The 13,832-nt window shown below is 39.9% G+C and overlaps 1 protein-coding gene across 7 annotated transcripts; it reads right to left on the bottom strand.

Annotated features, from left to right (window-relative positions):
• Nucleotides 1-548: 548 nt before the first annotated feature.
• On the bottom strand, nt 549-9,358 carry PRPF38B (pre-mRNA processing factor 38B). 7 transcript variants are annotated; one of them, XM_078332683.1, is made up of 7 exons: nt 8,804-9,358; nt 8,027-8,079; nt 5,960-6,038; nt 5,544-5,695; nt 5,401-5,461; nt 2,907-3,130; nt 549-2,576 (listed from the first exon to the last, which is right to left on the bottom strand). In XM_078332683.1, exons 4-7 carry the CDS (start codon nt 5,603-5,605, stop codon nt 1,718-1,720), a joined length of 1,206 nt encoding a protein of 401 aa, XP_078188809.1. In that variant the 5' UTR covers nt 5,606-5,695; nt 5,960-6,038; nt 8,027-8,079; nt 8,804-9,358; the 3' UTR covers nt 549-1,717. The 7 variants fall into 7 exon arrangements, with proteins under 7 accessions (XP_078188809.1, XP_078188811.1, XP_078188807.1 ...); XM_078332685.1 differs by having other exon boundaries at nt 5,387-5,461; nt 5,970-6,038; XM_078332681.1 differs by having other exon boundaries at nt 5,970-6,038.
• Nucleotides 9,359-13,832: the final 4,474 nt, after the last annotated feature.

Below are 13,832 nucleotides of genomic sequence, written 5' to 3'. Positions count from 1 at the left end.
GCCCACATGTGGAGGACTCCTGTAAGTGTACTCATTGCTCCATTTAACACCTCTGTGCAAAGTGGCTTCTGAGTGCCCATTAGTTGGCCAGTATAACCAGTGAGATAAAACAAACACCAATGTGTGGCGGGATCACTACACTGTCAGATTACTCAGTTTTAGCTCTAGCACTGATGACATTACTTTGGGCCTCTATTTTCTTTTCTAAAAAAAATGGGTGAGTTACCTTAAAGAATTTCCTTCATGTCCAAAAAAGTTAACATATTGTACAAGTGAAAGGTATCTCAAAAAACATCTTTGACGTGGAACAAATTAATCAAATGACACATGTAACAACCACTGACAAAGGGAAATGCCATGATCAAGAATAAGGATTACCATCATAGACCCAATCCCAGTCTATGCATTTCTTTAAAATTCACTTGTCATCTGGCCACTAACACATCCCTGTACAAAAACTGTGACTCTACTGGCGTTTCATCCATTTCCACACTAAAAATACATTTTAAAAAAAAGTTAAGAAATTGGGGAAAAGCCAAGACCCAGGATAAAGGATTTAATCCAGTATTTATTCCACACTCATGATGGTTCTCTGTAATCAGAATACAAGTCATAAGAACAATCTATCAAATAATTTGCTGATAGTCTTAAATAATGCAGCATAGCATTACTTTTAATACTCCTCTGTTCTAGATTAACTTTAAAAACTCCAACAGCAATCTCCATTATCAATAAAAAAAGTTCTGAATTTTAAAAAAAGGACACTATATCAAGCTGTTTCATAATTTAAGGATTTCCCATTTACAAAAATGCTTTGGAAGCTTGAGGCTTGAATCTGTTTCTCTACTCATTTGCCCCACCCTCTCCCAATTACATGTTAGTACAGGGTTCTACAAGAATGCTAGGCTTTAGACATTAATTTTTTTCTTTAATATAGTACTTTGAAATCTGAGAAAGAATTCAAGAAAAAAGATTACATGTCATGTATTTTTTTTCAAATAAAAAAGGAAAACTAAGTGAATAAATTTTAGGCATACTAAGTGTCCCTTTGAGGTAGAATGCTAAAAGGACTTTTCATGAAATCACAGCCTAAAAACCTCTGCATCAGAAACGAACTTCTCATAAATTCTCTCTAAGGGTAACTGTGGAGAATATTAAGTGTAACATATTAACAGGAGCCTTCCAGGATAATATACAGTGGACAAGAATGTTAATCCTACAATGCTGCCTTCATGTATATTGACAGCACATATTTCTCCTATAACAGACATCCAAGATCCATTCTCAAAGTCTTTAGCATTCTATTACGAAAAGCACAGCCATGCTAACTTTAGTACACAAACCATAATCCCACACCTACAAAACAAAGATAGATTAGTGGCAGTTTATTGCCTTATACAAATTTGACCAACATGGCAACCATGCCAAAGTAATTAAAACATTTCAGGACATATGTACAGACTGTACATTTCAAAAACAAACAATAAAAATGCAAGAACAATCTGTGCATCATGTATCAAACTTAACAACTGAGTGAAAACATCAATGCAATAAATGGAATTACAAAGGCACTTCCCTACACAAAAGAGGAAATGAAAATGCAGCCTACAGGGAGAGCTTGAGGAGTGCGAACTACTGCACAACCTCAACTTGGGGGGAAAAAAAGCAGATTTAATCATTTATAGGATTCAATGTGATCCACTTTTACAAAATATTTTCACGCAGTCTCCTCTTTGTTTTTATGTTGTTTTTCTTGGCTCTCTTGTTCTATACTTTGGCTCCTTCGACGATCATGTTTGTCTGACTGGTCCTTACTATCACTGTGATCTCGTTTGTGGGAACGTTCTTTGCTTCCACTACGCTTTCTAGATTTTTCTTTGCTGGGGCTATGTTCCCATTTTTTTGATTTTTCAAGACTGTCAGTTCTTCCTTGACTGCCACTTCTACTTCGTTTATTTGATTTTTCTTTACTTTCATTTTTATGTTTACTTGATTTCTCTTTGCTTCTACTTCTACTTCGTTTCCCTGCATTTCTACTTCGACTCCTACTTCTGTGTTTCCTTTCTCTGCTTCTGCTTCTACTGTGTTTTTTCTCTTTCTTGGAATCTTTTTTGTCATCTCTGTGCCGCCTATCATCTTTGTCTTCTTTATGTTTCTTCTCTTCTACCTCTCCCCTACTTCTCTGTTCCTTGGACCTTTCTCTTGATCGCTCTCTCTCTTTTTCTCGGTCGTTTCCTCTTTCCTTATCATAGTCACGATCTCGTCTTCTACCTCTCTCATTTTCTTTCTCTCTTTCCCGATCCCTGTCCCTTCTATCCCCTTTCCTATCACGACTCCGACTGCGACTTCTATGCCTTTCCCTACTTCTGCTGTGCCTGCGTTCTAACCCCCGATCGATACTTCGAGATCTTCGACGTTCTTTCTCCCTTTCTTTGGCTTCACGCTCTAGCCGCTGGCGTTCTTTCTCTCTTTCTAATTCTCTGTCAAAACTAGAAGACCCGTGGCCTTCTCGATGATGACTTCTACTTCTTGATCTTCTTGGGGACCTCCGTGGACTCAGAGATCTCCTTGGAGACCTAAGGAAGACAGAGAGAGAAAACATTTCAATGAATAAAAGCATGTAAAAATTTTTTTAATAATAATACTTTCAACGGCATTATTTATTCAGGTCCTCAAGCTTAAGTCCATGTCAAGAATCACTAAAGCAAAAACTTTGACTGTTCTCACTTACAGATGCATAATTTTACAGAAAAAGCCCTGAAAGGAAGAAAATAACTTTTGGAGGGGTAAAAGTGACAAACTAATAAACAGTAAAAACAAATTCCTAAGAAATTGCTATTTCTCAGAACCATTAACTTTGCATGAAACATACATAAAAAATAAGCATAATTCAAGAGTGACATTACCTTGAACGTCTGCGTTCAACATGTCTGTCTATTTCCTCAATGCCTTCCTTCCCTTCTTTCTTAATTTTTCTAGGTCGGGTTTTTATCTGTTGATCAATATTCTTTTGAACTGGAACTGGAATTCTTGGAAACAAGGTAGAAAACCACTCCAGTTTTGTGAGAAAAGATCGTAGCATTTCTCCAATGGTCATTACACAGCCTCCACCAGCCTTCACATCTAGGTCCTACAGAAACACAAAAGATGCCCTAGCCGTCAAAAATGTATTTCCATATACACATGAATACTATAAAAATATTACCATCTTTGGATTCTCAGTTCAAAAAAATTCTAACAGAAAAATTTTATTTTCATATCCTAATTTGGCAATGAATGAACAGAAATATTTGGGCTTAGTGTGTGCATGCAGGTGAGAACAAATCCTGCAGCCGCATGGGCATAAAGGGAATTGATCTCACTCAGTTAACAATATGAAAAAGCCCCTTCCATTTCTCAACTATGTGGAACGATTGACTTAAATTTAATTCCACATACCTACTATGTATTTATTTCTGTGGACATATTTGCACACATCATACACCTAGCACCATAACCTAGCTACATATGATCTACTTTAGATAATTCCTGTCTAAAGGTATCCTTTAACAGCTCTAATATAAAATGAAGCCCTAATAAAACTGGAAGCAATAGCAAACCAACTGCCATGAAGCAGTGAGGTTTCTAATTTAGTTATGTAGAAAATAAATAAATGAACAAATAATTGGAAACGCATAATCCATGATGACCATTGTCTCTGAAAAGGGTCATTACCGCATGAAGGCCTTCTTGCTATGCCCTCTCACAGCTCAGGACATGTTAGTCAGCTATTGTCAGTCCCAAACCTATAGTGCAAGCACACAAGGAAAGTGAGATTTGTTATCTAAACAGGAAAACAAGAGCTAAAGGTAAAACTGCTTGCACTCACACACATTTAAGTGTTCAGATATACAGTATTTCCAAATATAATCGCTGCAGATATCTAAGGAAGAAAACAATAAGTTAGCTTAAACAGAGGACCTCAGGTTTGTAAACATAATAAAAAACATAAAATAGAGGCATCTAGACACAAAACCAATACAACACCAATTATGAAGAGGAACATGCTTTTTTAAAAACAGAAGTGCTTCAGTCAGTCTGAAAAACCCATCTGAAGATAAAAAGACCTTAAAGATTGTGATTTAAAACACATTTTACTTCTTCTGAGTTATTAACTCAGTTAACAGGCAAAAAAAAAAAAGGTAGAGAAAAATAAAAACTCTGTGTCTAAAACGAGTGAATTTTTTTTTTAGGTGTGCATGTAATGACAAAATACATTTCCATTAGAACCATCCTTTAATTCAATAAATTTGACACATAGCACTCAAAGTCTGCTTTATAAAACTTAAAACACAAAGTAGCAGAGTGGGCAGACAAATGGATAATACAGCTCATTATTTCATTATTGAGTATACTTTGAGACGTTAGACTTCACTATGTAAGTAAATTAATGCATATATGACATTGTTTTGTTTTGAGAAAGGGTCTTACTCTGTTGCCCAGGCTGGAGTGCAATGGCAACAATCTAGGCTCACTGCAAATTCTGCCTCCTGGGCTCAAGTGATCCTCCCACCCCAGCCTCCCAAGTAGCTGGGACTAAGATGTATGCCTGTACGCTCAGCTAATTTTTAAAGTTTTTTGGTTTTTTTTTGTAGAGATGAGGTCTCACTATATTGCTCAAGCTGGTCTTGAACTCTCAAAGTGTTGGGATTACAAGGCTGAGCCACCATGCCCAGTCAATGCATACATAATTTATTTTTTATTATTCTCTCCTAGTACACACATGCATATATGATTTAAATCTAACTTAATATTTCAGATCAGGGAGACTCAAATTCCAATTAAAAAAATTTTAAAAAATATATGTGTAGTGTACTAGGAGTCAGAAAGCTGGAATTAAAATTTTGTCACCTTGAACAAGTCATCCAAACACTTAGCCTATTTATGTAACACCCAGCTCTTCAATTCTGCACTTCTATGCAAGTGGGAATACTGATACTTGGAAGAAGTTAAGAGGGTGAAGTGCTGAAATCTTACAGAAGAAAAAAAAAGCTGCAGTTAGTATTCTATGTGCATGTCTTTCATCACCTCAGTCTTGAGCATGACCCATCTTGAAAAGTCACTATCAACTATACAATTCAGGATCAATACAATACACAGAACATAATTAAGAAGAGAAAATTTTCCAATAGTTACCAAATACATTTAAACAATTTAAAAACAAGAAAATAAAACTTCAGAAATTTACCCTAAAATACACAAAAGCCATCAGGTCTCAGGAAAAGGACATTAATGCCAAAGTATCTGACTGCAATAAATTTAACTATAAGCAATTCTTGAAGACATTAAACCACCAACAAATAAGATGATAAAAAATGAGCATAATCAGAGGAAAATAAATTATTACCCTTTTTGACATACCTCTTCATCATCAAGGAAGGATTCAAACCAGTCCCATAGATCTGTAGGGGGCTGTGTATATCTAGAATTACAAAAGACCATTATAAATCGTATGTAAATTAAAATGAGGTATTTACTGGAAATATACATAAATGCATGCTCACCTTATATACATAAATCCAAGCGCTCTAATATATGGAGAGTCTGTGTGTGTTATAAGACCCATCACTTGCTTTCGGGTTAACTTGAGGGTAAATAATTTGTATAACAGGCAAAATGCTGTAGAAACAATTCCTCCTGTTCCAACACCTCGAACCTTTAGGGGAAAGTTAAGAAAAATTAGTAAAATAATTAACAGACACTTAATACCAATTGATTAATCCTGTTAGGTATTAATAACAAGCCATAATCCAGAACTAAGAAAGAAGCATTAAAAAGTAACACTTTTCTAATCCTATTTTACTGAACACTTGAATTCAGATTTAAAAAATTGTCAGTTAAGTGTAAGAATTGACAGGCCTCTAGTTTTCTAAATATAAACGCAGTTATCAGATACAGAAAAACTGAAAAATGCACGTACTTCTACTTACCCCTCCGCACATCCCTGTCTGGCCTGCTGTTTTCCTGCTTCCTTTCTCCCATGGTTCAACATGCGTGACCTGAAAATAGAAAAAAAGAACACAACAAACATTCATACTTTGAATTCGTTTAAAAGCCTGATAAAAGTAAACCCAAGTCCATAACAGAGCAGCTCTTCCAAAATTATTTTGTCATTAAGTATATATTACGTTTACTGACATCGAGTGTGTAAATCATTTTTGGAAAAACTACTTAGACATTTAAACACCACCCATAAAGCTACACCTTAATAGCTTTGCAGAGGAGAACTCCCACTAAACTAGCTTTATAAAGAGCCAATATCTATATCTGGGAGTCAGAAAATTTCTGTAGTCTCACTTGGTTGCAAAACTATTTTATAGTATTTTAACTTTGTACCTTATTAGTTGCTTTTAAAATATTTTCCTTGAAAAATGGATTTAAGTCTTCAATTTAAAACAAAAAGTATTAATGAAGTTTAAGCATTAATTTGAAAAACTTCAAAATATCTTCAATAGTTCAAATTTACTGTAATTTAAAATTTACATTATAAAATTAAGGAAAATGAGTTACTTGCGATGCAAAATTATGGAACTTTTTATTTGTACATTTTGTCCACCAGGATCAGGTTTATTCCTGATTAAAGATAAACTTACAAAGGCCACACTTACAGAGATCATTGTTATACTTAAGCTTCAGCCTTATTATATGTGACCCAATCCAATTATTCCCCAGAGTATAAACTCTGTCAAAAACTGAGTGTGACTAGTCACTGGCATTTATCACTGGCATACACAGTATCATATTTGCTAAGTGGAACATCTTATAAAAACCATTCCTTATCTAAAAATAGCAACAACAACAACAACAACAACAAAAGAATATTAGCTCTAAAAAGAATCCAAAAAGGTCTTTTGGGAAGACCCATCTTGGTTTTTTGTTAAAACAAAAAAAAAATCCCATTTTTTTACTAGGTATTTCTAAAACTCTATTTCCACCCACACGCGGTAACGTTTTGTAGTCCTGAACAATGGCTTCAGATAGAAAAGCATGCATTGAAGTTTAAGCACTACACTATTTTGCAGTGCTTTAACGTTTCCTTTCCTCCCCACAGATTGCTTATGTAAAAGATGTTTCCATTCCTTAAAGGCTGGCCAAAGTCAGGGCTGGATGCAATACAAAGTTGGAAACCTACATATTTCAGTGAGTATTTAATCTGAATGTCTCTATAATATAAATAAAAAGCTGGGTCTTTAGTTTTTTAACGGAATTTAAAAACAATTCCCGGTAGAATCTTGTTTCAAAACACATTTGAAACTTAAAGCCGAGTCTTTTCTCTATTACATTAACATTTTGCCTATGTTAGAAAACAGAACCTGCCCCAAAAAGAGCAGGAACTAATTTTCCACTGTTTGAAGTTTACTGCATAAATAAAGCTAAGGATTAAATGTTATTCACCACACTGTATTCATGTTAAAAAGGTCTTACCTTTTAAAAACTAAAAAAACTAATTCATGGAATTACAATCAGACCTACTATAGACTCTAGTAAGAGGATTCCAAATTTCGTTGTGTACTTTATCGACCCAAAGTTGAACTGTATTCCTCGAGATGTTTTCTATAAAAAGCAACTAAACTCTCAAAATCCTTCAATAACCTAATTATTTAACTGGGAGGAAAAGGTGGGCAAAACAAAAGAGAATGTCCTTTTGTTAACATCTCTACACTAATACGTTCCAACGACAGAAAACACTGTGTGATCTGTCAAGTTTTTAAGAATCAATACAGACAAAATGGATTGTATATTAGATACTCCAGATAAAATATTTAAAGACCACTAAGGCTATTATTAATATTCTTTAAAATAGAAATTAACCTTCGGAGGCCTGGAAGATATTTTTTATACTACATAATTTGCAGGGAAGTGGAAAAAGCCTACCTAATTGGCGAAAAGACCAAAAGCAATGGCCAAAAAAAAAAAAAAAAATCTAGCCGTTCATTTAACCAGGGAAATGCATTTATGGCGATTGAGCATGATTAATAGTGCATACCTCTACCTGCGACCCTGGGCTGCTCCGAGCCTCGCTGCAAGACTGAGTCAATCCTGCTAACGAAACAAGAACTGAGACAAGAGTGCAGTGAGGAGGCGCCAGGTGAGCTCCCCAGCACAGCCAAGCCAGCACCGACCCTGCCGCAGAAGCCCAGGGCCCAGATAATTCTAAATAAGCCCAATGCACAGGTGGCTGAGACCTCTTACTCCTGACTTCCTGCTGGGAAAATTTCCAGGCCTTCTGTACACCTCTAGAAATGGCACCTCTCCACCCTCATCCCCCCCACCCCACCCGACACACACGCACTGACCATTTCCCTGTCTGGATCGGATAGTGAGTACCAACAACACGAGGCCAACACTGAAGTCATTACACGCCCTGGCCAGGGGTGAGCGGGAGAAGCACCAACAAGTTGGCGCTCAGTAGATCCACGTCAAAAGGAATAATATTAAAGCTGTAAACTGGAAAGGTTTCTGTTACTCTTTCTTCCTCTCCCCCATCCCTCCTGCCCAACTCCCCCAGGGGTGGGCAGGAGGTTGGGGGAGGAGAGAGATCAATAGTGGCGGGCTCTCCCAGCCCTAAAAATCTAAAATGGAAACGAGAGGGCGGCCCCAGTCCGACCCCTCCCAAACAAGACTACAGGCCGCAGCTCCCACCTCGCCGAACCACCTTCCCCCACCCACAAATCTTCAGATTTCAGGGGCCGCCTCCGCCCGTTTCCTTCCATACCCCCTCTTCTGAACTTACCCCCAAGCCCAAGGCCTACACGCTTCGTACCTTAAAGTAGATCTCGTCCACCACCTCGTGGTAGGTCTTGAGCTCGTAGAGCTGTACTTTGAAGTAAGGCGACGACAGGATGTTGGTTAGGATCATGGGGTTGAGGTTCATGGTCTTCTCGTTGCCCCACAGCGGGAGCACATTGCCCTGCTTCCCCGAGACCGCCGGCTTGGTGGCGCCGCCGCCGCCGCACTGCTGCTGTTGCTGAGCCGCCGCAGCGGCTGCCTGGTGCTGCGGCTGCGAGTTGCCTGTCAGCGCGGGGCTGTTGTTAGCCATGTTGCGGCGGAAGGAAGGAGGGAGGGAAGGAGGGGGGGGAGAGGGCCAAGCTCGATCTCGCTCTTCGGGACAACGGTCCGGGACCCTACTCCATGGAACGTCGTCGGGAGAAGGGGCCGCCTCACTGTGCCCCAGCCGGGTAAGGGAGGGTAAGCGGGACGCCGACAAAAGCACCCCGGACCGAGAGCACACAGCGAAACGCAGACCGCGAGAACTCCACGCAGAAGGCGAGCCGGCGGCCAGAGAGCTCGATCTCTTCCGCCAACTGCCCCTGGGAACAAGATGGCGGGCCCGGCGGATATGACGCCATGCACCCCAGCGTTCCAAGCTGAGCTGGCGGCCAATCAGAGACGCCCAGATGGGCTGGAGCGTCCTCTAGCTAGTTCCCCGCGATCTCTGCACCCTGAAGTCTCTGCAGTGACCTCCCTACTTGACTCTTAGGCGATTTCCCCTGATAATTTTGGGGCCGGGGGAGAGGGTGATAGGCCTAATCTGTTGTATTTTGACTGGGGCTTGATTTCTTCTGTCGAGAGTTGAGCCAGAAAGAGTTCGCAAGGCTGAGATGTGCTTGCTAATGCTGTGACTCTGACTCCTGCAGAGTATCCGAGAGGGTCTCCTGGGGTCTCAGTTTTAAGGTTCTCTGGAAGAGACAATGGTCAGGGACCCCACTCCTCCATGAGATTCTGATCAAAGGTCATGTCCTTCGCCAGCCTCTGGTGTCCAGCCAGAGGTCTTAAATTTATTCAATCGTAAGATGAGATAACATCTGGCTGGGCTGTTGTGAGCATCGAAATAGCTAATGTTCTCGTAGCGCCTAGTAGACTGTTCTAGGCATCTGGTAGGCGCCTTTTTTTCCTTCCCTGCTCCAGATCTTTCGATTCTAGGTATGCGTTTGGAGTGGTAAACAATGGGCGAAATACTGTGAAATGGGAGTGGGGGTGGGGCAATGGGAGGAGGAGGGGAAGCGGTGTAAAGACGAGTCAGAGTCGGTCTCAGCTCTGATAACTTTTACCTACTGATTACTTAGGGAAGATTCATGGTGTTTGGGAGTTGAGAGTAGGCTACAGAGGACACTGAAGTTTTCACAGATGGAATTGGGTTGAGCAGTTTTATCGGCAGAGAGCAGCCTGAACGTTTATAGAAGCAGGGAAGAACAGGCTGTTGGAGAGGCGCCAGGAGATATGCCTAAAGAGGGAATATTTGCTGTGAAGTACCTGGAGTGACAAAATGAAACAGGAACTTGAGGACATTAAAATTTGGGGGTTACATAACGACATCCGTAATTCCCGATGTCTACTAAGATAGTATTGTTGGTCGGGCGCAGTAGATCACCACTGTAATCCCAGCACTTGGGAGGCCGAGGAGGGCGGATCACTGGAAGTCGGGAGTTCGAGATCAGCCTCACCAACATGGAGAAAACCCGTCTTTACTAAAAATACAAAAATTAACCAGGCATGGTGGCACATGCCTGTAATCCCAGCTACTGGGGAGGCTGAGGCAGGAGATTCGATTGACCATGAGGTGGAGTTTGTGGTGAGCCGAGATGGTGCCATTGCACCCTAGCGTGGACAACGAGAGCAAAGCTCCTCTTAAAAAAAAAAAAAATTGAAAAATAAAGATACTATTCTTAACATTTTCTGGCTTTAAGGCATTCTTCACAGAGCTTGCCAGAGTTATTCCAAAAGTGCATCACTACCCTATTCAGAAACCTTGGATTGCTCACTCAGTGACATCCTAATTGCCTAAATCCAATGATTTTTTTTTTTTTTTTTTTTTTTTTGAGACAGAGTTTCGCTCTTGTTACCCGGGCTGGAGTACAATGGCGCGATCTCGGCTCACCGCAACCTCCGCCTCCTGGGTTCAGGCAATTCTCCTGCCTCAGCCTCCCGAGTAGCTGGGATTACAGGCACGCGCCACCATGCCCAGCTAATTTTTTGTATTTTTAGTAGAGACGGGGTTTCACCACGTTGACCAGGATGGTCTCGATCTCTCGACCTTGTGATCCACCCGTCTCGGCCTCCCAAAGTTCTGGGATTACAGGCTTGAGCCACCGCGCCCGGCCTCCTTGTGGCACTTTTAATCATTTATCTTATTTTAACTTTTGGGTTAGGAAGTTTGAATGTGGCAATCTTAATCTCAGTGGCACATACACAGAGGAGGAGAAAAGAATAAGATGTTGGGGAAAATCCACATCTGGATGAAAATAAACCAGGAGGAGAGAGAGAGAAGACAAGCAGAAAAGGAGGTAAACCAAGAGACAGTTGTATGACAGAATACAAGGAAATAGAAAAGACAGTGAATGAATTGAGTGATTGATTAATGTTTAGAGCTGTACAGTATGACCCCTGAGAGGAAAAGCAGTTTTCACATTCTTTCTAGTTAATCTTGTTTTTCTCTAAAGGGGTTTTTATCAACTTCCAAAGGAAAACTGAAGATGCTAACCCCTCTATAATGAGTTAATCGCTTAAAAGTCCATAGAAGAAAAAGTTTTTTTTGAATCCAGTTTTTACTTTTTGTGTATATATTTTTTGCCTCGATAATAAGTTTGTTGAGTTTATCTAGTGACACTCACATTGCCAAATCTTATGCGCTATTTTTTTTTCTTTCTCTTATGCACTATTTTTAATTCCTCAGATATATGATATTTTTTTTTTTTTTTGAGACGGAGTTTCGCTGTTGTTACCCAGACTGGAGTGCAATGGCACGATCTCAGCTTACCACAACCTCCACCTTCTGGGTTCAAGCAATTCTCCTGCCTCAGCCTCCCGAGTAGCTGGGACTACAGGCACGTGGCACCATGCCCAGCTAATTTTTGTATTTTTAGTAGAGACGGGGTTTCACCTTGTTGACCAGGATGATCTCGATCTCTTGACCTCGTGATCCACCCACGTCGGCCTCCCAAAGTGCTGGGATTATAGGCGTGAGCCACTGCACCCGGCCAGATATATGATATTTCTGTATAGTCTTAGACAGTCTTTACCCCTAGTCTCTTTGGATGAAGAGCTTGATAAGTTGAGTTTGATATCTAAATCTCAGTGGCATCAAACTCAGGGAGCCAGGTATTATGACAAAATGCTTAGCATAGTCAGTGAGTCCCTACGACAGCCTGAAGGTGTTATTTTTTATCCCCATTTTAAAAAAAAGTTTATTCAGTTATAATTGAAGAATTCTACACTGCACACATATAAAGCTGTAAGTTTGATCCATTTTGACATATATTTATGCCAATTAAACCATTACTGCAATAAAAATCATCATCCATCATTTCCAAAAGTTTTCTTGGCCTTTTGTAATCCATTTCTCTAACTTCACACCCAAGCAACCACTTTCTGTCAGTAGAGACTAGTTTGCACTTTCTTGAATCTTAAATAAATGAAATCCTACACAGCGTTCTCTTTTTGCCTCCTTATTGCATGTATCAGCAGGTTGTTTTTTTTTTTTTTTTAAATTACTGGTTAGTATTCTATTGTATGGACTTATCACAATTTATTTATCCAATCTCTGATGGGCACAGCATTTTTATTTGTAATAGCCCCAAATTAGAAGCAACATAAATTGTTAAAAATGCTGTGGACATTTGTGACTAGACTGTGGACATTTTTGGGGGGGGGTGGGGGACAGAGTCCTGCTCTGTCATCCAGGCTGGAGTGCCCTCTTTAAGCAGGAAGTACCTCGATAGACTTGAACCCCTCTTCACCATGGTATTTTCTCTTTCTTGAGACTATAATATGCATCAAGCAGATGTTAGCATGGGGGAATATAAAGGATCAAAGATTTGACCAAGATATTTGTCAGGGGAAAATGAGGAGAGCAAAATCACCTGGTGACCATCCAGCAGGACCTGGAGACAAAAACTTATCTGAGGAATTCAGAAATAATTAGACTTCCCTATTATCTAACACAGGCATCTGGTTCCAGGTTTTTCCTCCCAAAATTTATAAGTAACTAGAATTTCTATACATCTCCAGAATGCATGCATATCAAAACTCATTGTGCAACCCTAGCTGACATTAAGGCACCAGAATGTCTACAAATGTAATCATTTATCATGACCTACATGGCCAATATGGTCCAAATTGCCTATAAGCTCGCACTTTAAGGTCCATAAATACCCCTAAGGAAAAATCCACTGTGGCACACTCAGTCCTCTCTTGCTGAGGTGCCCTGCTGCACTCTTCTGCAGCATTCTATTTAATAGAAGTTTCCTTTTTAAACCTATACTGTCATCCATAAATTCTTTTTATCGACCTGTGAGTTGACCACTTTCTGATGCCAAGGCTCTAACACCTTGCCCAGCACTTATGAAATAGCCAAAGTGTTTGCTGAGGTGGTTGTACATTTTTCATTCCCACCAGCAGTGTATGACAGTTTCAGCTGCTCCATATCCTCACCAACACCTCACATAATAAATATGTTTTAGTTTTAGCTATTCTGACTGAGAGCAGTGGCTCACACTTGTAATCTCAGTGCTTTGAGAGGCTGAGGAGGGTGGATCCCTTGAAGCCAGGAGTTTGAGACCACCTGGAGCAACACAGTAATACCCATCTCTCCAAAAAAATTAAAAAATTAGCCAGGTGTGGTGGTGCTCACCTGTAGACCCAGCTACTCAGGAGTGCAAGAGGGAGGATCACTTGAGCCCAGGAGTTTTGAGACTGCAGTGAGCTATGATCCCAACACTGTACTCCAGTCTGGGTGACAGAGAAATCTTGTCTCTAAAAAGAAAAATAGAACTTTTTTTTTTTCCATTCTAATG

This window comes from Callithrix jacchus, chromosome 7 (assembly GCF_049354715.1).
Source record: "Callithrix jacchus isolate 240 chromosome 7, calJac240_pri, whole genome shotgun sequence".
NCBI lineage: Eukaryota > Metazoa > Chordata > Mammalia > Primates > Cebidae > Callithrix > Callithrix jacchus.
Note: the sequence above shows the minus strand (reverse complement) of the source record. Positions and strands in the feature narration are given on the sequence as shown.